This window comes from Equus caballus, chromosome 9, assembly GCF_041296265.1.
Source record: "Equus caballus isolate H_3958 breed thoroughbred chromosome 9, TB-T2T, whole genome shotgun sequence".
Taxonomy (NCBI): Eukaryota; Metazoa; Chordata; class Mammalia; order Perissodactyla; family Equidae; genus Equus; species Equus caballus.
Genome location: NC_091692.1, coordinates 93543084 through 93570302, shown reverse-complemented (window position 1 = coordinate 93570302; position 27219 = coordinate 93543084). Strand labels below are relative to the sequence as shown.

Sequence of the window (27219 nt, the reverse complement as noted above, 5' to 3'; positions counted from 1 at the left end):
CAGCCCAACGCTCTGCTTTACATGTCTGACACTGAGCCCAGAGTGGGGAAGGGCCACACTGCCAGTTAGGGGAGGGGCGTGGCCAGGGCTTCCACCTCAAGGTGTCAGACCACCAGCGGGTCTTGTTAAAATGTGAACCCTGATGCGGTAGGTCTTGAGCAGAGAATCTGCATTTCTTGCCCCTCCCAAGTGGCTCCCAGGCTGCAGGTTGGTGGACCACGCTCTAAATAGCCAAGTCTTGGTTTCTCCATTGCACCAGCATTCCGAGAAACTGTCACTTGCATTGTCCTCACCCTGTACTAATTACTGTTCACTTTCTCTCATCCTAGGGTTCCCTGGGCCCGCCTGGTCCCCCTGGGAGAGACGGCAGCAAAGGCATGCGGGTATGTCTGTTTCTACTGCCCTTCCCACTAGGCAGTGCCAGGACAGGGACCTCCTAATCAGAGCCCTGTGCCCTCGAGTTGACAGGGCAGGCCTCAGCTGGGGCTCATTTGTATCAGGATCTTCCCAGGTCCCTAGAGGTCGGCCCAATAGTTATAGCAACACCAACAACAGCTATTGCCACTGGGCAGCCCCTACGTGTCTTTGGAGCTAGTTTCTCACTTAGTTGACAAGCAGTTCTGAATGGAGATCTTGTCCCCATTACCCATAACTTGAATCAAGTCAAGGTCCAAGGTGAAGGATTCACCCAAGCCCCAGGTTCGTCGCTAGAGGAGTCTGTGTGGGACCCAAGAAGCACCCCGTACCCTGCATGGACAGCCACCCTCCCTCTTGTTGGGACCCTGACTCCATCTCTGTATTCCCCTGCCTCCAAGTTGGAACACGCTCCAGAAACCAAGATAAAAAGTGATCTCCTCTCAGTCTGCTCCAGGAAAAAAGGGATCAAACTCTTCTGTACCAAGAACCCAAAGGGAAATCGCTTCTGGGTTCTCCCCATCTCTACTCCCTTGGCGATTTTCAGATTTTCAGCCTTGCACGAGCAGGCCTCGGAGTGGGAGCCCTGACTGTGAGCGCCTCCTCAGTGCACAGCCTACAACGCTTCAGGAAAGAGGTCTCAGGCAGAGACTGGGAGAGAAAGGGGAGTTCCAGGAATCTCTAGGCCCTCTCCGTGAAGAGAGCCTTCAGCGTCACTCCAGTCCCTGTGCTTTCTCTGCTATTCTGTCTGAATTTTGTTTTGTTGACCTCCAGTGGCAAGAGCAAGTGAGGTTGAGACAATACCACTCCCAGTGAAGATCAGCCCTTGACCTGTAAAAGGGTCTCTGAGGGAGCCTGGGTCTTGGTCACCGGCAGTTACGTTTTTCTGTATGAGTTTGAGTTCCAAGAATGGATGCCCCGGAGGCTTTGGACCCTTGTGTCTGGGCCTGTGTCCTGCTGGGTTATGACCACATGCTGTGTTTTGTGTGCAGGGGGAGCCAGGAGAGCCGGGGCTACCTGGAGAGGTGGGCATGCGGGTAAGTGTCGCTTTGAGCTTTGTTCCTCCAATGTTCCCGGTGGACAAATCTTGACACAAAACCAGTTGCCGTGGGCATAGAGGAGATGCACATATTTGTTCCCTACAGACCCTTCCCATATAAACGCATGCACACTTGTGTGTGGATATCCACAATATATGATCGTTCCTAAATTCTTACCTAAAAATGAATCACACCATACTCTGCCATCTATCTCCTTCATTTAACAAGAAATCAGAGACATCTTTCCACACCCATACAGACACCACCTATTCTCTTAATCAATGCATGTTGTTCCATGATATAGATGTATTGTAATTTATATAACCTTTCCCCTTTTTACAGTTCTGAAGGTTGTTTCTAGTTTCATTTGTTTTTCACTAAAATCATTGAAGCAATAAATGCTTGCGTGTGTGCATGTATGCATGTATGTGTTTCTCCTATGTACTGTATTTTCATTTTAGTAGGATAGATTACGTAAATTGGGATAGCTTTGTCTGAAGAAATGCACATTTTAATTTTGGTAGATTTTAATAGATATTGCCAAGTTAGTTGCTTAAAAGCTGTGGCAATTCATGGTACAGGCAGCAGAGGAGCCTCAGAGCTCTGCAGACATCCGTTGGGCTTTGTCGGGACTTGTCCAGGCTGTACTGGCCCCATGGCAAAGTGTGAATGGTGAACCGCAGGAATCATCACGTTGATCAGAAGCTGCGCATACCCTGGCCGGATCATGAGCAGGCCACCGGATGCCGGGCAAGTGCAAGTGGCCATGTTGCCCTGGCCTCATTATAGCTCAGAGGCAACGCACTCCCAGCTATTCCCTGAAGTTGAGTGATTCCAGGTTTGAATCACAGCTCCACTAGGCAGGATGACAGGAGCTCTCAGTAGAGGAGAGACAGAGGAGGTGGAGGGGGTCCCTCAGCAAGACCTTGTGTGAGCAGCATGGCAGTGTGTGGTGGCTGAGAAGCAACAGATCTCCAACCCAAACACATTATTGACTGAGTGTTGCCTCTGCTTCTGCCTTTTCTTTCTGTTCCCAAACCTTCCTTGTCAATTCTCTTCTGCAGGGATCCCAAGGACCACCTGGGCTTCCCGGACCTCCTGGACATGTTGGAGCTCCTGTAAGTGAAGGCACTTGTCTGAAGGGGTTCTGTTCCCTTCTCCAGGGCGTGGGATCCAGGCTCTCTGACAAGTCCCCCTCCCGTATCTGCACATGGACCCATTGTCTTGTAGGCATCAGTGACAATGAAGTGTTGGGCTCTCTTCTTAGACCAGAAATGCATAAACATTATGGTACTTAAGCATCTCCTGGAGAACAAGTTTAGATATACATTCCTGGGACCCCATTCCCAGACAGTGAAGCAGCAGGTTTGAGTGGAACACAGGAATCTGCATTTTTACCCAACAGCTCAGGTGTTTCTGAAATTTGACCTAAAGAAGCTGTCCAGTCTGCCACTCCGGAGGGGGTGGAGTCTTTATTAATTCTCAGCCCCTCGAACACTGCCAGATACATGATGGATGTCCAGTGACCATGTGCTCCATGGATAAAGCAATGAACAAGTAGATATGGTTGTAAGGAGCAAGGTGGCCTCTTGGGTGTCTTACCTTATGCTTGATTCTCATTGAGAGATTTGAGATTATCTCCAAGTGAAAAAAACTGCGTAAAAGATTATTTCTGAACAAAGGAATCTGCTTTGCCTCAGGGGCATTCAAGACCTCTCATCTCTGTGTGTCTGGACAAAATATTTGGATAGAATTAAAATTGCCTGGGTGGTCCACAGACCTTTGGCCCTCCGGGACTTCCCCAGGCACCAAAGATGTATGTAGCATTCCTGGAATCAACAAGTGGGCCTGGGGGGTCTCTGCCTTCTTTGATATCATTTCCACAGAATGTCCAAGGGTCTCTTTTCCAGGAAAGGAAAGGAGAGCGAGGGGGCCACACAGGGAGTTCACACAGTAACATAGGACATGTTCACGCCTCTCCAGCAGGGCCACGCACTGAGCTTTTGGCCTAACCTTCAAGCTCTGCCTGGGGAGAAGCCAGGCTTTCATCAGCTATGCTGGCAGCCCCCACATCTCACTGTGCATCCTACACATCTGAGAAGAGCAGACACACGTGCTGTTCTGATCTTCTGCACTTTAGTGTGGGGCAGTAGGCTTCAGGCAAAACTTCTATAAGATTCTTGTAATAACCAAGTGATTGATGCAGTCATTCACTGAATCATTTATTCATTCACCAGGTGTTTATGTGTCAAGTGGCAGGAACTGTTTAGACCCTGGGGATACAATATTGAAGGAATGAAGGCACTGCCCTCATGGGGCTTACATTCCACTTTGGGGAGGCAGAAAATGTGTCATATGGGGCTGAGTGCTGCGAGAAAAGTCAAATGTGGGGAAGAGGATGACGAGCCACTGTGGGCGGGTGGGGGCAATGATTGTGTTTTAGATCCTGTGGTCAGAGAAGCCCACATCTTGCCTGACATTTCTGTCAAGTCTGCTCACAGAGGGGAGGGAGTTCTGAGCACAGGATCTGGGTGCTGCTCCTGAGGAAGGTGGGGTGGATGCAGGGCAGGGCAGGGCAGTGGCCCTCTCCCTGGGGAGGTGGAAGGATCTGGCTTAACGGGGCCCAGAGTCTTAGGCTCAATGTTGGGGGCCGTTCCTGGATTCAGTGATCACGATGGAATCACAGGCTCCAGGTGGCAGTGGGGACTGACTCCGAAGCCACGTTCCTGCCCTCGGCCAGGTGAGCTCAGGGGCCAGGGTGTGTTCAAGGCTGTAGCTGGGAGGACCCGGATAACCCAGGCCAGGGGCCAGCCCCAGGAGCTCACTTCTCATTCTAGCAGGGGCCTAGCTCAGCTGCCCAGGTCTGAGGGAGGCACAACGGCCACAGTGTGGAGTGAGACGTCCCGGGAGACAGGCTCTTCACCACCATCCCGGGCAGTCTGTCCACAGGCCCTTGGAGGGTAAGAACAGAGGAGTGGACTGAGATGTTGTGTTACTGATCTTCCTCTCTTTCCCCCAGGGTCTCCAAGGAGAACGAGGTGTAAAGGGAGCCCGAGGAGAAAAGGTATTTGCAGTCAGCTTTAATCGCTTAATGCAGCTTTCCCTAGAAAAGAGGAAGAGGGTGCCTGGGACCCTCCACTCCGTGCTTGCGTGTGTGTGTGCACATGTGCACATTCATGTGTGGGGGCAAGTGTGTGTGCACATGTGTGTATGGACAGTGAGTGTGTGTTTGTATGTCTGTGTGCTTGTGCATGTGCGCGTGTGGCAGGTGAGAGCGGGTGCAGACAATTCATTAGTTTCCCACCCTAAATATAAATTCTGGGCCAGGCAGGCCATGGGCTCGGTCTCTGCAGGTTCTGCAGTCCCCTCACAAAGACAGAGTGTAGGGTTTCCAGGCTGGAGAGTTTTTGAGACCGCCCTGGATTGGGACTCAAAATGTCCCGCTTGCTGCCACAGACTCACATCCCACTCAGCAAGTTACGTAACTTCTCTGTTCCCCAGTTGCCTTGACTCTCAAAGTAAAGGGAGGCTGCATGGTGACAGTTGTGACACTGGTGACCCACATTTAGCCTCATTCACTGAGTGTTATAGACTGATGGAAGCTGAGTCTCTTAAATGCAGATGGCTGTGGTGGCCGACATATTGAGGGGGGCTAAGATTGGCCCTTCCTTCATGCCTGTGCCACCAGGTCACAACAAGATGCCATCAGACCCTATCCTTCCACATGCGCCAACGCCATAGAATGCTCGGGGCCCAGCTGGGAAGGAACAAGCTGCGAATCCCGCCTCCACTTCCCCAACCGCTGGCACCAAATTCTCAGGAATCTCTCCCCAGGCCCATTCATTGGGTTCTTCAGATTAAGAGCTGGAATTTGTCTGTCCTACGCTAAGCTGTGTTCCAGATGCTTCTTCCATCTACCCCATCCTATCTTCCAATGGTACACATTCTTTTAGTTTTATAAGGAGTTTTAAAATTATTAAGTAATTTAATTTTGTTTCTACGTATTTGGGAAATAGTGACAAATAGCCTATAATCCTGCCATCCTGATACAACTACAGTGGCACGTTTTCTGTAGGACTTATTCTTATATATCCGATTTCTTTTTACATAGTCGCCAGTAATATATTCAGTTTCACAGCCTGTCTTGTTTGTGGTTCCTGCGTGTGATATTTTTTCCCGTGTGCTCTAGAGTTTTTGTGACTTCTTGTAAGTGGCTGCACAATGTTCCATTTTGTGAGCAGACCATGATTTATGTGCCCATTCCCCTGTTACTGATCATTTAGGGTTGTTTCCAGTTTTTCATGCTTAGAAATAATGCTTTGGTGAACGTTTGTAAACCTATAGCTTTATTTATTTATGTTTTCAAATTTAGGATTATTTCCTTAGGCTGCTCTCCCAGAAGGGAGATTACCGGGCAAAGAAAATGCACTTGTGTGCAGCCCTGGAAGCACTTACCGTGTTGCTTTCCAGAAGATTCCTTAGGATAAAGGGAGGCAGGGTCTAGTGTGGTACTCCAGGCTCCAAAGCATGATTTCGGTTGTGTGTATATTAAATTTTAATCATTGTAATTTAAAAAGTGAAATCCCTTACCCCATGGTCATAGTCATTAGGATTTCATCTCTTGGTTCTTTTGAGAGTTTTAAGGTGGTTCTATGTATTTGTTTTCCCGTAGATTTCCTCTCTGGCTTTCTGCTTCTTTCCTTTACAATGTGGGGACTTGAAAGTGGCATTTGGAATAAATGAGGATTCAGGCCCAGGGAAGTATGGCTTGATGGGTGGCTGTGGTGCACGAGGGAACGGGGGTCTCATTTGAAAGCCCTGCGTGGTTGCAGGCAGGGTTTGGGTTGCTGATCCGGCCGTAGGGCCGGGCTGTAGAACAGCAAGAGGGAAGCTGAGGCTTGGTGTCCAAAGTGCGTGGTGGGCTCAGCAGTGATTCCGGTTGAAGTCCCAGGCTGTGGATTCTGCCCTGGCCACCACCTGAGGGCATGGTCAGACACCCAAGCCTGTGCCCTGGGCTGGGGTTCAAAACAGGCCTCCGGGCATTCAGTCTCCCTCAGGCCCCTACTGAGTGCCTGTTGCCGGTCAGGTCCACTGAAGGTGGTAAGTCCAGCAAGGACTGAGGCACAGACCCTGCCTTCAAGGTTCCAAGAGTTCAGCGGACAAGACAGACTTAGAAAGTCAACTCAGTGCATGGCTGTGTGAGGCACAGAGTGCTCAGTGTAGAACCTGGAGCACGGATGGCTCTTGATAGGCATTTGCTAGATAAATTAGTGAATAATAGATGAGTCCTTCATAAAATCACAAGTCCTAAGGCCAGATCCCCTATAGGATGGATAACTGGTGAATCGAAGGTGTGGGAACTAAGCAGAGGACAGTAGTGTGGACGCAGCCAGGTCGTGTAAAGACAAGATGGCTGTATTTGGAGAGGATGCAAACCCCCAGGACTCCCTTGGTCATCAGAACCAAGTCCAATACTGATACATCACTGCAGGGGTCAGAAACCCAAAAGCTCGATCGCCTTGGAAGGGGTCTCCCCAAACAGAGGCGTCAAGGCTATGGCTTCGCCACTTGCCTGAGGCCTGGGCTTAGGCTGGGTCTGCATTAAGGAGCATCGAGGACCCCAGGCAGGAGCACATGAAGGCCCAGAGTGTTCCCACTCACAGACAGTTTCACTTTGCTTCACGTGGGGTCAGTTTTCCAACAAACTCCGTGGGGTCCCAGAGATCAGGGGTCAAGTCACACAGCACTGATCCGAAGTGTGATAAAGGAAATTAAAAAAAAACCCAGAAAACCTTCTCCTTGTTGGGCCTCGGTTTTTTGCATTGTGAAATCTCAACTGAGACCCAGATTGATCCAGAAGCCGGCGAGGAGCCTGTGCCCAGCCTCAGTGCCTGCCGTCTATCTACACGCAATGCCTGGGATTTCGGAGGCACCTCCTGGCACTATAGTGTCTTCTGCTCCCTGAAAGAACATGGAGGAAATCATCCCCAAGTCAAAAGCTATGTTTTAAGTGCTTAATTTTTTTTTAATGTGCTGTAAAAGACTCAAAAAAGTGAAAACATAATGCTTGCCCTTAAGAAGCCCTCAGGGTGACTGGGGACATGTGAAAGTTAAACTGACTCCTCCATTCACATAGTCACCCCTTCATGCCTTCGGTCACGTACCCATCCACCCGCCTACCCACCAATCTTTAGTGATGCCTTCAACTCTCTGCTCGGGAGTCCATCGCTCAGAAGTCTTCCGAGTCCCCCGGGCCTGTCCCAGAGCTTCCACTTCTGTGTCCCTAGGACTCCTATAGTTTTCACCCCGATTGGCCATTTGTGTCACATTTGTCTTTCACTCCCACACACACATGTAGACCCCTAGCACCTTGAGCACAGTGCTCACACCTTGTGCGTCTCTGGGTCCTCACTCTCTGAGGTAGTAGTCACAAAGCGCATGGCCAGTCTTCATCTATTGACACGTTGGTGTGGCACTGGGCACTGGATGAGGAGTGATACGGGAACCAAGATGGCACTCAGGTTACAGAGGGCCTTCACCAACAGGTGTATGGACTTGGACTTTTGTGGAGATGTATGGGATGGGTTTAGAAGATGCATCTTAGCACTCAGGCTCAGATGAAGGCACAAGAGTGGATGAAATGGTGAGCAGGAAGCTGCATGGGCCACATCCTGTTAGCTAGAAAATGTCACAGACAGAAGGCACTGGGGGCCCAGAGCAGAGAGGCAGCACTGTCTGAAAGATGGTCTTCTAAGCTTCCTGGTTGCAGTGGCTTAGGCCGGGCTTCTGAGGAATGGTGAGTTTGGATTTCTAGGGTTTCAGTGAAGACTCAAGTACAGAGCTGTGGACTCTTCATGGGCCTGGTGAGAGCAGCTCTGCCACTTAGGAGCCAAGACAGCCACTCAATCCACTAGAGCCTCAGTTTCCTCACCTGCAGAATGGAAATACTAATATCTTCCCTGAAGCCTATTGGAAGGTCGGATAAGATAACAAATCAAAGTGTCCAGCACATCACCAACACATCCACAAACACTCATTTCCTTTCCCTTACTGTGTTTTGGGAGAAATTCAGTCTGTGCACACTCTGTGCTTTGTTCTTGCTAAAACCCTGTTTTAAAGCAACAGGCTTTTCCCATGGAGTGTTGAGCTGCTTTTCAAGCAAGCTTTTGGAGTCTTGTGTTATGACTTCTGTCCAGCCAACAAATGCTTCGTTCCTATCAAAATCCTAAATTATCAAATCTAGAAAGGACTATAGAGAACACTGGAGATCTCTCCTATCGTACAGATGGAAAAACTGAGCCCAGAGGCAATGTGTTTCCTGATGCCAGGAGAGCAAGTGCTAGAAACTCTTCCTTCCCAGTGTGAGCTTTCCCCACCAGGATACACCTCAAGTGCCAACCAGAAATGTAGAGCAAGCGATGTTCCCTGAGCTCTCTCTTCTGATTGACCACAGTTCTGCCCCCTTCAGGTGCTACCTTGCAGGGAAGCTCGGGATGTGGAGGGCCACCTCCAGGTGAAGTCCGGGAGAGGAAATTCAGCCAGGGTCTCCATCAGCCTCAGCCTCTCCAGGCTGCACCAGGTAGCATCATCGTGGTGTAGACTGCTCTGTGCCTGAATCCTCAGTTATTCCAAATGCCACTTTCAAGTCCCTCCAATGTAATTGCAAAATTCTTAGAGCAGTGCTAGGCAACATGTGCCATTTATATTAGGGATGGGGAGGCAGAGACAGAGACAGAGAAAGATACAGAGAGAGAGAGAGAAACGTGAGCCAGGGCTCTGCTAGCTCAGCTTTGGGTATAATTTCCAACGCCCTTGCTAACTTTCTGGATGACTCTGAATAGAGCTGGTCCCTTCCCGGCACCTCCGTTTTCCTATCTATCAAATAAGAAGCGTGGCCTGCACGATCCCTCAGGCTCCTTTCCGCTTCTTAGATCTGGTGGGTACTTAAAACAGTTTATTTTCTCACGAACCTCTCTGATTTCTTACATCAGCAAGAAGGAAGTTTCCATCTCCTCTTGAGACAGGCCTGTCCAGCTGTTGGGCCTTGCCCAGTGTGGAGCTGGGCCAGAGAGAGCAGCTACCCATCTATCACCAATGCCACCTCCCGACAGCACATGGCAGGGTGTTCTCTGTAGGGTGGGGGGCAGCCCTTGCTTTAGACATTTTCCAGAAGATGCTTCTACAGGCACAGTGAGGTGTGGATGCTCCACTGGCGTGAGAATGTCCTGGTGATTGAAGGGCAGTGAGGCCTGAGTGAGCTGTCCATGGGCTAGTGGGCTTGGAACGATTGGCAAATTGTAAGGTGACTTTAGTTAGTAACAAAGAGAGGAGTCCACTTGCTGAGGGGCCAAAAGTTGTATGTAGTGGCCCCAACTCTGTCCAGATAACTATGGCCCCAGGACCACCTTGGGTGGATGTAACAGTCAAGCCCCTGAGGCCCCAGGGAGGATCTTCCAGAGGTCCCACCCTGGCTTGGGAATAGGGAAGCCCAGGGCACAGCGGCCCTAATAAGAGCCCCGGCTTTGGAGTCCAGAGAACCAGATTCTCACCCTGGCTCTGCCTCTACGAGCCCTGGGACCCTACACAAACTTAACCTTCCTGACCCCTGTGTCCTTATCTAACACTTAGGGGTAACACTACCTGTCTCAGGAAGTGGCTCTGAGGATCCAGTTAAATTAGTTGTGACAACAAAAACAGGATTTGGCACCTGGTAGGTTCTCCCTAAATGTTCAACAAAAGGGAGTGGGAGGTTTGAAGGGACTGAAACCATGCTCCACCCTGCAGACAACCGCCCCCAACTCTGCCTTATGATGAGTCATCTGTAAGTCATAACCCTCAATTTGCATTGTTCTAGAAGGGTTGGCAGAGTTGCCCGCCAGATCTTACGGTGGTGAGTATTTGTTGAATATCCGCTGTGTGCTTGGTGCACAGAGGTACATTCACTCGTAATTTGGTGAAACTTTATGATTCAAACCTTTACGGAGCAAGTGCCCAGTGGAAGAAACATACCACATGCGCCCTCCCACATTAAATGTGCGGACCAACGCCAAGATTTCAGAATTGTCAAGACTCCTGCAGCCCAGAGGAAAGGAGCTAAGGACATTTTCTCACTTTAAGTGGGGTGCGCACTCCCTCTGCTGTCGGAGATTCAGAACTGCAGCAAGCGGACTTGGCATGGAGGGAGATCGCCCAGGGCTTCGCAGGCTGGCTGTCAGGATTGAGTCAGCAAATACCGGATCTTCCTCTTTTGAGCTTTGTGAACCAGGATGATGCACTTAATCTCTGAGACTTGGTTTCCTTTACTAAAAATGGGAACTATCTGTCACAGGGTTTATGTGAATTTTAAACGAGATAGTGCCTGTTTTAGCATCTGGTACCCGGAAGATGGGAAGATGCTTGGGACAAGGATTGATTCTCCCTTAATTTGCATATACACACCCTTCCCTATCCATTAAGGAATGTGAAAATCAGAAGAGGTCTTAGAGTTTTTGCAATACAACCACCTTTTTTCTTTTCTTGTTTTCCATGATTTCAACCGAGTGAGGAAATTGAATCTCAGAGAGGAATAGACTCTCCCAGGGGCAGCCAGCATGGGTGGAGTCAGGATTAGAACTCAGGTCTCTGACTCCTAGCTCATCGCTCTCCTCTGTTCTTTCCTTTCCCCAAGCTCACACCCCTTCCTATCCCACCACATTCCTCCCTTGCTGGCCCCTTTCGACTGATTTCTTTGTCTTTCCTTTCCTTGTTCCATAGTCACTCTTTGTTTTGCATAACCACCTTTTAATGTATGCCTTCCAGGCACTGTTCTAAGCATTTTACATATATTATCTCACCTAAGCCTGACAGCAGCCTTACAAGGTAAATAGCATCCCTATTTATAGATGGGGAAACTGAGTCGCAGAGATGCTAAGTAATTGGTACAAGATCACACAGCTTAAGAGTGGGAGAGCCAGGGTTTGAGTCTGGGTGGTGAGGTTGACCATGGCTCCCTGCACCTCTGCACCCCAGAGAGCCCCGGCTGCCAACAGTCCATGCCAGGAACCAAGCTGGTGGTCTCTGTGCAAACCCTGTGCTCTGTCATTGTCAGGAAACCCAACAAGACCAACACAGCAAAATGAAACCAAGGGTCAAGACTTTAGGTGGGACATGCTGTCTCTAGTTTGGCCTCTGACCCAGTTCTTCCCTGTTGCTTTCACCCACCTCGTGTCCCAGCTGGGCTTCTGTAGGCATTTCTGTTAGAGTCCCTGCTGTGTGGACTGCTGCCTCTATCATCTGTCTTAATCCCTGTCTGCATCTCTCTCTCTCTGTCTCTGCTCTCCCTCAGCATCTCTCTCCCTCATCCTCCCTTTCCTGTTCATTCTCTTCCTCGCATCCCCTGCTAATGAGAACACAAATCTGCCGGCACTCCAGCTGTGTCCCTCCTGGCCCCAGTCTCTGGGTGCTGATTCCATGTCCAGCCAAGCCCTCACCCTGCACCCTGCACCTGTCCTGAGTTGCAGCTAGGAGAAATCTTGGCCCCGGGCTCCATTGATCTTGGTTTGCAAGTGCAAGGAAGTAAGAAACGGGGACTTAGGCAATACGCAGAGCCTTATGCTTCCTTATTTCATTGTGAAATAGTATCTTTTCCTTTGCTGAGCCCCGTGGAAGTGCCACATTCCAGGGTGACATTTAGTAGGCTGGCCTACTACAAGGAAGAGAGCTCTGGCTGCAAGTCAGGAGGCCTTGACTTTAGTCCTGGCTCCATCAAGTTTCCACGTGACTCTGGACAAGATACACCCGCTGAGGTTGTGAGTTTCCTTACCTATAAGTGAGGCTGTTGGATTCACGGGTTCGAAGACCTTACCAGCTCAACCACTTTGGGAATCAATGGAAGAGATGAACCTGCTCCTCCAGGGGCCTCTGCTCAGATGCTGTGGGGAGATAGAAATAGAGGATTGAGAGTCAAGAGATCCAGGTTCTGGTGCTGGTGCAAGAACACCCCACTGCGATTAAGTGGCTTTACATCTGGCCTCAGTTTCCTCGTCTGTTGTTGGCCCTCAAGCCTGCCAACCTCACAGCATTTGAGGAAGAGAAGATGCTGTAGCAGAAGTGGAATTGATTAGCAGAGAGAGAAAATACACACAGCTCTCGTCTCTGTTCACCCCAAAACTCATATAATGAAAAGGCCTTTTTTTAAAGGATTAATATGTAATAGCGCTTAAAAATAGAAATGTGTACATCATTGTTCTAGAATTTTTTAAATAATTTCTGAAGGATACAAAATATATATGATGAAGTTAACATAATTGCAAGATGAGAGGAAACTATAAACCAAAATTCAGAATTGGGAGAAGTGCTGGAGGAATCCCCAAGTTCAAAGCAGTGGATGTGGGGAGCGGGGGATCCTGGGGCAGAGGGCACTGATTAATTGGGCCCTGCACTTGGAACAGCTGAGTAGGGCAGCTCCTCCCCTGACCTCTGCTTGAACTGGCTGGTGGGGAGCATCAGTATTTGCCTCCAGATTGAGAGAACCATTCCCCCAGCAGTCAGCAATCCCCAGAAGGTTGGGAGCATCCACACTGAGAAGAAAAACTACTGATGCGTCCCACCTGTCAGGATATCCCCTCACCCTGCAATCACCAGCAGTGGGCTGCAGTAAACAGAATCAACATCCATAGGCAGGCAACTCAAGACAAGCACAGCACAAAAGAGCAGAAAACCAAGAATCTTCAATCGTTCCAAGAAAAACAACATCCTGGAAGAGAGGCAGCAACCTTAAGAAAAAGAAAGAAAGAAATAACAGCTTAAGAAGTGAAGTTATAGAGAAATAGAAGGAGAGTTCAAAATAATTTTCACGTGTATTCTTCTGGTCACTCAGTAAATGTCACCTGGGACCCGCACCGTGAGTCTCTGGGCTGGACACTGGAGACACGATAATGAAAGGGTGAACACACCTCATGTCCTCATGTGAGAGAAGGATAGTGACATGGGTAATAAATGCAAATTGAATTAAAAGCTGTGAAGGAGACAAATCTGAGACAAATCCAGACAAATGCTGGAGAGGAAGAGGGCATCTAATTTAGATTAAAAGGCCAAGGAGGTAACATGTAAGTGAGCCCTGAAGGGTTGCTGAGGGAACAGCAAGCACAGCATGGGGAAACAAGAAAGCAGTTACTCTGCTCGAGGTACTCAAAGAAGGAAGCCATGGCTGCTGGAATGCCAGGTAATAGACTATTAATGTTAGCATGAGCCCACCTTTTGTCTTTCTCATTTTTTTTAAAGATTTGCCCTGAGTTGACATCTGTTGCCAATCTTCTTTGTGTTTTTTTCCTTCTTCTTCTCAAAGCCCCCAATACATAGCTGTGTATTCTGGTTGTAGGTCCTTCCAGTTGTGCTATGTGGGACACCGCCTCAGCATGGCTTGATAAGCAGTGCCATGTCCGCACCCAGGACCCGAACCAGCAAAACCCTGGGCGGCTGATGCGGATCAAGCGAACTTAACCACTTGGCCATGGGCTGGCCCTGAACCTACCTTTTGGAGTCACCTTTCTCCATCTACTTAGTTCTTAGGGCTCAGCTGTGAAAAGGACACCAACGGGGAACACTAGACACAAGGAGTTGACTCATGAGGGGAACACGCGGCATGTATGGCTTTGGCTCAGGAGAACCAGTGCATGGCTGGGAGGAGAGCACTGGCGCTCATTCACTACCTTCCATGAGCAGGTGTCTTAAGTAGGTTATCTCACTCCTTAGTCATAGGTGTCTTTAGAGGAGGGGATTATCATCCCCATGAAACATAATCAACAGAAACAGTTTCAGAGAGGTGAAGTGACTTGCCCAAGATTCCACAGCTAATGAGAGATTCAAACCCAGCTCCGTCTGAACATAAGCAGATAGGTGGACGTTGGGTGGCTCCATGGATCATGGCCTACCATCAGCCAACAGTTAACTCTTCTATCTATTCCAAGCAGTGGGAACATAGTGGGTGTTCATACAGTTACTGGATGAACGAATGATGAATTACACGTGCCCACAGTTTCATAAACTGCATTACAAACTACCTGTACCCACTACTTTATTTGACCCCCATGAAGACCCTTGAGATGAGGTGGCCTTTTCTTCGTTGCAGATTTTGTAAATGAAAAATGAGATATGAATCCAGTTTCTCTGACCTTGGACCTATGCTTCTTAATCCCCAATACACGTAAACTCTAGACTGTTCTGTGTGTTGTTTCACTCTCCTGTGTCCAAAGGTGCCTGGTGGAGAGAGGAGCTGAGCACAAGTGAACACTAAGAGCCTTTGCTTGCCTTTCCTTTTTATGATATTGACCATGAGGAAGTCCATTGGGCTGCTGCCTAGTGATCACTTGCCCATTTTTTCACTTTCCTTCCTTTGCCAGGGGGAGCGAGGTCTGGATGGATTCCCCGGGAAGCAGGGAGAGACAGGAGAGCAGGTAGGTGGGCGTTGGCGCTGGTGGGCTGGGAGGACAGAGATGGCTGGGGACTGATGTAAAGCTCTGTAGGACCTGGGTGCACTGGCCTCCGTCCTGCTCAGCTGGAGGCTTCAGGAGGCTTAGTGACCAGCCCCCTGCTTATGGTCACATATGGGCTCCTCCAACACCAGGGGGGAGGAATCCCAGAGAAGACACCACTTTAAATCCAGTCCAACCTCAGTAATACAACTTGTGTTGTAAAGACCATGAAGATGTGCACGTGTTCAAGGTGATGTATTCACTGCAATCTTGTCTGCGGGAGTAAAAGACTACAGACAACCCAAATGCTCTTCAATATGGAATGAGTTGAATAAACCAGGTGCATTGGTCCAGGGCAATAATGTGAAACCATGGAAATTAATTAAGAAACTCCTAATGTATTGGTATGGATGGTATGTAAGATATACTCTTAAGTGGAAAATGTAGAATGATGTGGAAAGTGTAGAATGATGTGGAAAAAAACACATCTATTACTTATACAGACGTGGGCTATCTTTGGAAGGACCATCAAGAAAGTAGCAACTTGCTTTCTTGGTTACTCCCAGAACAGGATGCTTGGTGACTGGAAGATGGAACAAGAGGGAAATTTTTATGCACTTAAATTTTAAACCATGTGAGCATATTATCTAAAAAGTAACTAAATTTAAATATTTACATCATTAAAACTAAATAAAATCTAAAATCATACATCTGCATTGAAGACAATTAGGAAAATACTTGTGTAATATAAATTAACACATCAATATATCAGTCAGTTAATGCATTAATATTAACTTACAGATAAAATTATTAAACATGTAAATTAATTACATTCAATTTTTAAATTCATTATTATAAATTATTAATTTCAATATATTATGTTAATAGAAATTAAATTTGTAGTCAATCCCATTAACCCAAAATAATATCTTGACTTGTATTTATTGTCATTTAACAAATTGGGATCGTACTTTTTTATATCTCACTCTCCTGCCCTTAACATTGTGTCATAAACATGTAGCCATTTTCTTAAATATTCACTGAGGGCATGACTCAAATGATCACTTAGTATTCTATGGTGTGGATGTGCCATAATTTATTTGTTTTTTTGCTTGAAAATCTTCACTGTGGCTGCCTCTGAGGCAGGCCTGGCTCTTATCACTGGAAATACCCACCTGGTGATGGCTGAGAAAGGAAAGGCACCTTCCCACTGGAGAGTGGCAGTGAAACAATAAACCAGCAAATGGATAAAGTACCAGTGGTGTGAAGGCAGCAGATGAGGGTTTAAGAAGCAGAGGAACAGTGAGCATCAAGGAGGGTCTTCTCCTGTTGGGGACATTCAGGTTCTGTCTGGTCTTTGCTATTTCTAGTAAAAAGGAGGTAAGAGTGCTTGCATACACATCTTTGAGTGTATCTCTTAAGTATACCTTTAGGAAGAATGCCTACAAAAACACTCGTCAATGGACATGACCACTGATTGTCCAACTGGCTTCCAGATTCCTCCTCACTTCTATGAGGGCATCACAGAAAAACCCCAGTGTGGGGTGGCTCCTGAGCCCCTCCTCACTTTCCACACCAGTGTGAGCTTTAAATGCCTAGGTTGTCCACAGGGCCACTCTTGGAAGACATCCCCAGGGGGATACCGAAGAGGAGGAAGGCTAGTCCTCAGCATCTCCTACACCAGCCCTCTGGGACCTTGGTGTTTCCTGCCACATTGACTTATCCTGGTCAAGAGTCCACGCTGCCCCGTCCCTCTTCCCTTGGCCCTGGAGACTTCTCCAGTCCCTAGCACCTCCTACAGATTCCATAGGACATTACCACCTTGGCCCTCCAGGTGCCCTGGGCCCAAGGTAGATCTCAGTTGGTTGCTTCTCCCATCTTGCCCAGATTCTGTCTGAGGTGTCCCTCATGTCCCTGAGGAAGCAGTCCTTGGCTTGCCCAGAATGCATTTTCCACACTGCAGTGCCACCGTGAGTCCAAAGGGGACCACGTGGAGATGTGGCATTTAGGTTAGTTGAGGAACAACTTTCTAGCAGTAAGCACAGTCCAGAAAGTCTGGTCTAAGGGGACCTGTGCCTCCTGGGGAAAAGGCAGATTACAGCTTTGGAGCTGCAGTGCCCTTGACCTCTTCCTTCTGCACTCACTGCCACTGACAGTCCACCTTATCTTTCTCTGCTCCAGGGAAGACCTGGCCCTCCCGGTGCAGCGGGGCCCCAGGGAGAGAAGGTAAGCCAGCCTGGGGTGAGAAATGGTTCTGGGCTCTGCACAAACAGGTGTGTGAGCTGCCCACCTCAACAAATAAGGGCCCAAGGTGTGCGGTGGGGTGGACGGGGGGAGGCTAGAGTTCTAGAAATAAAGTGAAGACAAAGGTGGTGAGTTGTGTGTCAGGAACTCAGCTAGCAAGAAATTGCTGGTTATTGTATTTAATTTTTTTTATACTTTTAGGAATAAAAATCCATTTAAAAACCAAGAAAGCCTCCTATTATATAATGTCCAGACATATTAAAATATTATGCTGCTTAAATTGCTTTTTGGACTAAGACAGGCTATAAATAAATACCAAAAGAAACTTTAAAAAATCCTTTCCCTATCCTCCTTTTCTCCTTCTTTCTCCTCTGCAACACTTAAAAACTGTTTTTTTTTAAGTCAGAATAATAATCCTAAAAATGTACTAGGTCTTTCATAAACAAATTAAAGTTTGTATCTCATCATATTGGTCATCTGTTTTAGAACATTTTCTCCACAAGGCTTAAGTCCATAAATTTGCTGCTCAGAATTTCTGTATCTCAATTGAAAGAACTGCATGTAAAAATTCTTTGCAAATTGTGAAGTGCAATGGAAATGTGTGTGAAGATAATACCCTTCCTGAGCGCTCAGGGTCCAGAGGGAGACTAAGATGGGGTGATATATTCTGCATTGTAGCAGGAGGGGTGATGAGGTATAGCCCTGCGTTTGAGTGCAAGAGAATGATTTTCTTCTAGATTCTTCGGCAGATCCTTAGGAAAGGCATCAGACGTGGGGTTGGAGAATAGCCGGGGAGAGCCAAGGGGTGCAGGAGGAATGCAGATGAACCAGGGGGAGTGCGACTTCTCATATCCTCACTGCAGAGCTCACTGAGGGTCCCTGCCTGCCGCACACCAGTTCCCAGCATACGCCAGAAAGAAAGGACAAGGGAAATGCTATTCTCACTCTTTATAGAAGCATCCAGGGTGTATGTTATAAATAAATAAATAGAACTACAGGCTGACAAAACCTCGGCTTAGGCATGGCGGCTGGAGAACGTTGATGTCTTCCCAAACTGCTCACTGGGGCTTCGACTCTAGCTGAGTTAATTATTCTCTCTCCTTCCGAGTATTTTTAGAGTTGAGATTTACATTGTTATATTTTCCCGGTGTCAGGATTTTAATATATTCTTGCAGTTCCTTGACAGGGGATGCAATTTCCTAAAATAAGTATTTATTCCAAGTTACTAAGAGGGAAGGATCTCTGAAGTTTGGATCTAGGTGACAACTCTTTCCTGCTACTGCCTGTGTGTGTGTGTGTGTGTGTGTGTGTGTTTATTATAAACTGCAACCTTCCCCTTCATTTATGGATGTTTTTTGGACCCTCCTGTTTGGGAAATAGCTGAGTTATCCTTGCTCATTATGATGAATGCAGCAGAAGTGGGAAGACAAGGTCAAGGGCGATGGTACGATTTGGAGCATTCCTTGGAATAATCAAGAAATCAGTGATGCTCGGGTGATAAGATGCCTCTCAGCTCATTGTGAGAGAGCATCATTGAGACAAATCTTAGATGTTTTACAACTTGAGAAAGTATCTGAACCATAGAGCTGGTCTTTCTAAAGCCCCTCACTTTACAGATGAGAGAATAGAACCCAGAAAACTAGAGTGTCTTGTTCAAGACCCCACAGTGGCTACAGACAGAGACCTGTAGATCTGCCTGCCCATACAGTGACATACCACAGGCCGCAAAGTCAGGAGCTGCACCATGTTAAGAGATTTACTGGATTGACTTCATGGTTGTATCAGCTATTTATTGCTGTGTAACAAATGATCCTGAACCTTAGAAGTGTAAAACAACAATCAAGTGGTCTCATCTAGTTTCTGAGGGCCAGGAATCTAGGGACAGCCTGGCTGAGTTGTTCTGGCTCAAGGTCTTTCATGAGGTTATAGTGAAGCTGTAGCCAGGGTATGGGTATCTTATCCGAAGAATGCACTTCCAAGTTCACTCAGGTGATCTTTGGCATGCCTTGGTTCCTTGGTGTCATGTTGGCCAGAGCTTTACTTCCTTACTGCATGGGCCAGTCCATAGTGCTGCTCACAAAAGTGGAAATGGCTTACCCTAGAGTGAGAAGTGAGTGATCTGGGGTCAGGCGGTGGGGGCAGCCCAAAATGGAAGCCACAGTCATTTTTATGACTTTATCTTGGAAGCCACACACCATCGCTTCTGCTGGATGCTCTTAGTCACAGAGACTAACACTGGTACAGTGTGAAAGGTCCCTATACCAGGGTTGAATACCAGGAGGCAGGGCCACTGAGGACCATCTTGGAGGCTGACTACCACAGTGGCTAAAGTTGATCATTGCAAAAATGCATCATCCACAGAGTGGAAAGAAAACGATTCTAGGACAGACTGTTGGTTCCGTTACTTTCTAGCTTTTTGACCTTGAACAAATGACTAAACATCTCTGTGCCTCAGTGTTCTCATCTCTAAGATTGGAAAGATAGTACTGGAGGGGAAAAGATTTAATCCATGTCATATCCTTAGAACAAGGCCTGGCAGCTAGAAAGTCTCCAGTATCTATTAATTATATGTATACAATTATTATGTATAAACTATAGGATCTTAGTTTTCCAGAATAATGATTTAATATGTCAGACATATCTCATATTCTGTAAAATTACCTATGAAAATGAGAAAATGCATTGATTAACCAATTTCACAACTATCATTGAAAATTCACTTTTTGTGATGTAAAAATAATAATGGTGATAAATACAACAAAAACAATAAAAGTAAATGTGATAGTGAAGCATAGTGTAAATAAAAAAAGAAAGACCAGTTATGAACTTCAAAATATTCCTCATTCAGCCACATGTAACTCTCTCTCTCATTCTCTCTCTCATTTATAGATAAATTTGTATATAAATATATTTATATATATTTAAGATAGCCACACAAAAAAACTACAGTATAGTTCACAATGTCTTCTAACAATCATATATTACCAAAATACTAATAAGATTGAGTATAGGGAAAAATAATTCTGCTTAGGGAAGTTGGAGAATCCCCATGGAGAAATGGAGAAGAGATACCTGGGCTGGGTTCTGAGTGCATGGAGATGGTCATGTGTATGTGTCATGGAAGTGTCTGTTATAGAATGGTAAAAAATGCATGTGTGAGTGTGTGTGTGTATGTGATAGTGCCATGAGAGAAAAAACTAGAATGGAAAGATGTTTTTGGGGTAGGACTTGATTATTATATGTGAGAAACAAAGTAAAGAAAATTGACACTTTTTTGTGTGTGTGAGGAAGATTGGCCCTCAGCTAACATCTGTGCCACAATCTTCCTCTATTTTGTATGTGGGACGCTGCCACAATATGGCTAGATGAGTTGTGTGTGTGTCCACACCTGGGATATGAATCCATGAACCCTGGGCCGCTGAAGCAGAGTATGTGAACTTAATTGCCACACCACCAGGCCAGCCCTGAAAATTAGCACTTATTATTATAACTCTATACCTTCCACTCAATTTTGCTGTGCAGCTAAAGCCGCTTTAAAAAAATTGTCTATTGAAGAAACATTATTAATTGAGATTTTAGAAAAACACTTGAAGTTACGTAAACGGAAGTGAGTTTTTCAATTCTTGGGCAGCAGAGGGGATGGTGGAGTTGTGATTATATCAGTTTTGCTGTCAGAGGAAACTCGTCATGTCCATATAATAGAACCTCAGATGCAGTGGAGGATGACAGATGTGCCTTGAGTCATTCATTCTTACTCAGAACCTAATAGATACTTTCATATTTATTCAGCGACTCATTCATTTTTTGCCAACTTATTCAAGAGTAGTTTTTGAATGCTTCCCGTGCTCTCTGACCTAGCCTATAGGGAAAAAGAAAAGCTATGTCCTCAAGCCATATGTGCGGACATTGGCTACAAGTAGTGTCCTCGTTTTAGCTATAGGACACTAGAGGAATAGCAGTGAAGATTTTTCTATTGCCCCAGTAAACAGATGTGTCCTATGCAGCGCCAAGATGTAGCTCACACCCTAGGAAATCTGATCCAGCTGCAGCCATCACGACCCAGGTGAACTGGAGGTAATGAAGAAGGAGACACAGAACAAGTCTTCTGTATACCATGACGTGTTGAAAATGGATGGAGATCATCACAGCATTTGTGTTAGTTATTTACTTGATACGTATTTATTGAACACTGACCACGTGCTGCACCATGGATTTGGTACAAGAGATGAGCCATAAGGTATAATTGCCGCTCTTGCTGTGCCTAACACAGTGCCTGGTACAAGCAGATGCTCACTGAATAGTGGGCCAAGGGCTGCTCTCGAGCAGAAAATGGTTGTGAAACCATCAACTAAATGTAGGTACTGGGCTGGATGTGCCAAGAGAGGAAACAAGGTTCCTATGATCTTGATGCAGAGGTAAGAATTAGATGCAGAAAATTGGAGGCTATCACAAGAAGGGAGAAAGACCAGGCACAATGACAACGTGTGAGGGAACACAGAGGAGGAAGTGGTCCCATGGACTTGCATGAGGAAACAAAGACCTCAAAGGGATGGGGAACAGCAGAAGAAGGTGGCAGAAAGTACCCTCTGCTGAAATGTTTGTCATTTCTGTGCAGGGTGATGTGGGGCCTGCAGGACCTCCTGGTGTACCAGGCTCTGTGGTAAGTGGTACAGTCATCAGTAGCTGGAATCATGGACTCATGCACTGATACAGTTGGGTAGTTGGAAGAGTCCTTGCCTCTAACAATGAGGTAGAACTTTTCTGATGACACAAGCTGGATACAAGGCTTTCAAACTAAAAATGATAAAATCAGAGAAACGTCAGAAATTGCTGCATTATGGCATGCTCTGTGAATACGCTTAAGGGAACCAAGAGAGGTTGACTATTGAGAAAATGCCGCCACCCTTGCTGACACCTGATTTATCTTTCAGGTGCAGAGAGAAGGCCTGAAGGGTGAGCAGGTAAGGGAAATGTGGGTCCTCCCATAGTGGGGCTTTAGAGGGTAGCAGAAATGGAAATCCCCCAGCCATGGGGTTGAAACTGCTTCTTAAGCTCAGATGGAGCCTTTCAGAGATGTGTCAAGTTGACTTTCTGCCAGCAGTACAAATGCCCACCTCACCCCAGTATATCTAGGCCCCTGTTGGGAACTCTGGAAGTAAACTCTGAGTCAGCAAAGGGTCACGGGTGGTGGGGGCCCCAGACATATGCAAGGGGGAGTCATGGCTAATGTGTGTTTGCTTTGTGTTGCCAGGGAGCTCCAGGACCACGAGGTCACCAGGGTCCACCTGGGCCCCCAGGAGCTCCAGTAAGTCATCCCTCCCCAGCCCAGGGTCTACTTTGAACACCTCCAGGTCTGGAAAATAATAGCCATTCTTGTTACTGGGCACTGCGTTATCTCAGAAACTCATCCCATCACCCTGAGTGATAGGTGGTGGGGTTGACACCATCCTGCACAGGAGGAGACTGAGCCTTGAAGAGGGTAATTATTGGCCACAGATAATGCAGTTACTGAGTGTGGAACTGGAACTGAAGCCCAGGCAGCCTGCCGTCACAGCCCCCAGTCCCAAGCGGGCCATTATGGGGATTTCTGGTGCTCAGTCTGGTGGTTCAGTTTCCTTTCAGATAAAACGGAATATATTGGACACTTCAGTGCCTATCAAGTCATTTCCAGTGCAGGTTTTCTTTTCCCTTAGTTTTGATTGATACTGACTTTGCAGTGGCTCGGAACACTTCAACCTCTGGTTTCTCCCTCTGTTAAGAATTTAATGATGTGTAAATAACCATTTTTGAAGAGGCGATTTGAAGGCACTCTGTGATCATTTTGTGATGTGAGTTCAGATATTAAGGCTAACAATAAGACTACAGTAAATCCCATGGGTCAGTGATTTAACCATGTTCCTCCTGGAAACATGGTGTTGCATCTTTTAAGTTATTGTACTTTATTGAAGGAAATAAGGCAACTCTTATTTTGGAACGTCCATAAATCAGATTTATGTTAAGCCATCAGGGACTATTCCTCATTAGGATAAATTGTATGTTTTTTGCTGGGGTAAAACTAGAAGAAAATTAGAAGATGCTTAATTCCAGTATAATTAGAACAATTTCATATCAGAGAGTTTGGGTCAGAAAAGCTATCTTCTGCCACTATAACAGTCTTGTTTAACTTCTCTAAGGCTCAGTTTCTAGAGCTCTCCACCGTTATTATAACTGTTGCGAGATTTAAGTAGATAACGCAGGTAATGCAGGATGCTCTCAATATTTGGTTCTGTATGCATATATATTTCAGATCCATAATTGATAAGTACTAATGTCTATACTATAGTATATTTTTATATGCAAATATATGCATATTAAGTTTGCAAGGGTGAGATGTTATTTTTCTTCCTTTACTGATTAAGACGTGTACAGAGATATTGAGTGTATTACACAAAGTCACACAACTATTAAGAAGCAAATCTGAACTTTGAGCCCAGACCCGTCTGACTGTCAAGCCCATGCGCTTTTCACCCCTGAGTGCACAGTGCAACGATACTTCCTCTGAGATGTGCAAAGGAGAATTACTTTACTTCATGGCTCCCACTAAGGCATAAGACACTAACAATGTCTAGCCTTGCTTAATCGTGAGGCAGCCTTCTTGAGCTCTCACTCTGGGATCTAGGATGAAATAATGGGTAGTACTCCTCATTTATGCAAATTTTGTTGTGATAAATGAAGGAAGGAGATAAGGAAGAAACCTCAAACATTTGTAGCCACCTACTTTATATCAAGCAAAATATTAAGGCTGGAGATTAAGGGATGAAAACACATGGACTGATGTCATAGTTTAATGAAGGAATAATGAATAAAAAGAAATAAGTGTGAGTAAACACTTATTGTCTAGATGATTAATGAGAATTCCCTGCATGTGTTATTCCTGCGGACCATTGTGTACAACCCTCAACCTTACAGTCCGGTGGAGCTGTCCAGGGTTCTGAAGATGTCCAACAGGCTAGATGCTCTTGATAGAATGGGATTTAGTGCAATACTCAGTGTTGGTGATGAGATTCTCTTGGAAGGAGTTAAACCCAACAGTCTACCTAAAGACCTTGTTAAAAGAGGGGAAGAGTGATGAGAGACCAGGACTGTAAAGATTCTTAAGGCCAGGGCCAATATCTCTCCCATCTCCAAATCCACAACGTTTATCACATGGTGGGAACTTAACATGCTTGTAGAGGAGTGGCCCCACCACACATATTCAAGAGGGACATTAAAGTGGGATATGATTGCAGTGTGAGCTCATAAAGAGCAATAAGACCATGGAACATGCTTGGGGTTAGAAGCCAGAATATCTGGTTTCATGTTCCAGTTCTTCCACCAAGTAGCTTTGTCTCTTTGATAACAATACTTAACCTCTCTGATCCTCTTTTGCTTCATGCTTTTCTTAGAAATCATCTTCATTATCATCAACTCCTACATAAATGTGCTCTTAAGGTTAAATGAGTTAATGTATAAAGCAGTGCTCTATAAAACCTTATTAAGTCAGTACCAATATCAATTACCATTTCTGTCTTTTTTGAATCGCCAGCAGCACCTAGCCCAGGGCCTTCTGCAGAGCAATTGTTCCCTAAATATTCATTGGATTGAATCGAATTGAGAAGCTGGCTTCAGCGACTTCTGTTGAGAATGGAAAATTTTGAGTTTGTGTTTAGCCATCCCAGAGAGAGGAAAATGTATCTCATTCTCTAAAATGGAAACAGAGTGCAGCATTCTGCATCCAAATGCTGGAGTTGTCTAGGAGGCATGCATCTTTCATCCTTTCCCCAAGATGAAACTGGCTCTGGTGGTTTTATCAGTGTCTGGTAGAGCATAATGAAGAAGGGCCAGCTGGGGAGATCAAATGCCAGGTGTTTCTTGATGCTTAAAGAAATCTCACTTCTGCAGGGACTTCCCTCTCTGTGTACCCTGAGCTCAACAGAATAATCTTTGTGAGGAAGAGAGATTTAAACCTTTAATTACTGTAGTTTGTCCATTCATGTATTCATTTCCATGGTGTTATTAAGAGAAAACACGTTGGGTTTGAATACAGTTCCATCAATTATGCAAAATTTGGCAAGAGTAGCTATTTGTATGATAATAATATTTATTGAAGCTGAGGAAATTAAAGTGCTGAGAGGGAGTTTTTGGCTGAAATTCACCCAGAAAGTTGGAGTTGAGTCACAGCTAGAGCCAAGGGTTTCATTTGCCCACTCACATTCTGGGCCTTATTCCGGGTGCCATCATTTGGGTATAAATCAGGATGCTGTCAGGAGGTCCAGAGGCTGTGTCAGGGCTTTTGTGTCCATTATTAATGTGGTCATCACAGCCACTCAGCAGGCAGGTATATTCTCTTCTCTTCAGACATAAGCTAACTGAGGCTCAAGGATGTCAAGTGTCTTGTCTGAGGTCATGCCGCAGATCCATGGTGGGGATTAAAGGGCAGGATTTGAATCAGGTCAGTATGACCTCTTCCTGCATCAGTGTTCCATGCTTAATTGAAACTGATCTTTCCTAGACAATTTCACTTATTTATCCAGACTATCATATTTTGCATATCACTGTTGACCAAGAGTCGGATAACCCAAGCCAGTCCTTGCTGAGCTAGCAAGATACAGGGGAAATAGCACTGGGTTTAGAGCTGAAGACACTTGGGTTCCAGACACTTCTTTTGTGTGTGCTTTATGCAAAGCACTAGCAGAAGGCACTTGATCCTTACTGTGTTCGTCTTTAAAATGTGAATGATGTTTCCTACATCTTGATTGTTAAATGTACTTAATTAAATCATATAGGTGCACATGTTTTAAGTGTGGTAGATTTGAGGGAATAAGATGGTTTTTCCTTCCTGGCCTCCCAGTTTCCCCATTGAAATGGGATGCTATTTTCCTACCCAATGAGAGTGAGAGAGCAAAGTATAATCTGTGGTGTTGAACCCTGTATTTAATATTGTCTCTTTTTTCTCCTTTCTCCCCCTCCTAAAGGGTCCAACGGGTCCAGAAGGCAAGGAGGGACCTCCTGGTTTGCAAGGTCTCCGAGTAAGTAAACTATCTTTCCTTTCTAATGCCCTAACTCACCCACACTGGCCCCCATTTTAGCGACTCAAACAGAGGAGATGATGCCAGCCTCTTGAGCTTGAAATGAATTCTGGAAGCAGATTGAAGGGTTAGATTTAGTTCCTCAAACATAGTTGAGGGCCCCCTTGTGTCCAGCCTTGATTTGGGTCCTGGGGACATGGAGATGAGTCTGTTGTCTACCATGAGTCATGTATATAGAAACTCACACCCCTGTGTGATCAGAACCCCTGCAGAAGGAAGCCCAGTGCTGGCAGGACACAGAAAAGAGGCAACTGACCCAAGTTGGGGGGAAGCCAGGGCTTCTTGAAAGAGGTCATGTTTGAGCTAAGTTTTGAGGAAAGAATAAGAAAAAATAGGGACAAAAGGATAGAAATCTGTGAATAGGCTCTTAGCTACTTTAATCTAAGTATCCATATTATTGTTTAATATCATATTATCTCATGGTATTCCATTTAATTTAATTGAATTTAATTTAAATTAATTTAATTTAATTAAGCAGGTGTCTTCCTATCCAGACTGGGCATACCTTATGGGTTTTGATTCACCAGTAAGCACAACTTCTGAGACAGTATCACATGTTTTAAGATAGAGGGCTGTAGAAGCACACCTGGGTTAGGTGTCCTCCTTGGTACCCCCACAGTAGACTGGGACTGACCCTGAATTCTGCGTCCCCAGTTCTCAGCAGGGTGCCTGGCACAGAGTAGGGACTCAGCTCACATTTGCTGACCTCTAGTCCTTGAGCTTGTAGTATCTTTTACTAGTTCACATAGAGAACTGTCTAAGGGGCACAACTATCCAGAGATGGGTTGAGCTGCCCCTGGAGGTAATGAGCTCACTTTCCCTGGAAGTTTTAGTTCAGAGACCAGGTAACCACTGACAGATGAGTGGAAATGGGGGTGCTGCCTCAGTCCCATTTATGGCCTCTCTTAGCCTAGAGATTTTGTAGCTCAGTGAAGTGGAGGGTGTCATAGATTTGCCATGGAT

At 46.1% G+C, this 27219-nt stretch overlaps 1 protein-coding gene across 2 annotated transcripts in view; it reads left to right on the top strand.

Moving 5' to 3' along the window:
• Nucleotides 1-27219, top strand: part of COL22A1 (collagen type XXII alpha 1 chain) — a 293821-nt gene that overhangs the window by 118938 nt on the left and 147664 nt on the right. For both annotated transcript variants that reach the window (XM_005613300.4, XM_014728097.3), the window contains 10 exons: nt 330-383; nt 1407-1451; nt 2519-2572; nt 4474-4518; nt 14834-14887; nt 17087-17131; nt 21765-21809; nt 22081-22110; nt 22401-22454; nt 26143-26196. In XM_005613300.4, coding sequence (XP_005613357.1) covers nt 330-383; nt 1407-1451; nt 2519-2572; nt 4474-4518; nt 14834-14887; nt 17087-17131; nt 21765-21809; nt 22081-22110; nt 22401-22454; nt 26143-26196 — 480 coding nt within the window. The remainder of the gene's footprint in view (nt 1-329; nt 384-1406; nt 1452-2518; nt 2573-4473; nt 4519-14833; nt 14888-17086; nt 17132-21764; nt 21810-22080; nt 22111-22400; nt 22455-26142; nt 26197-27219) is intronic.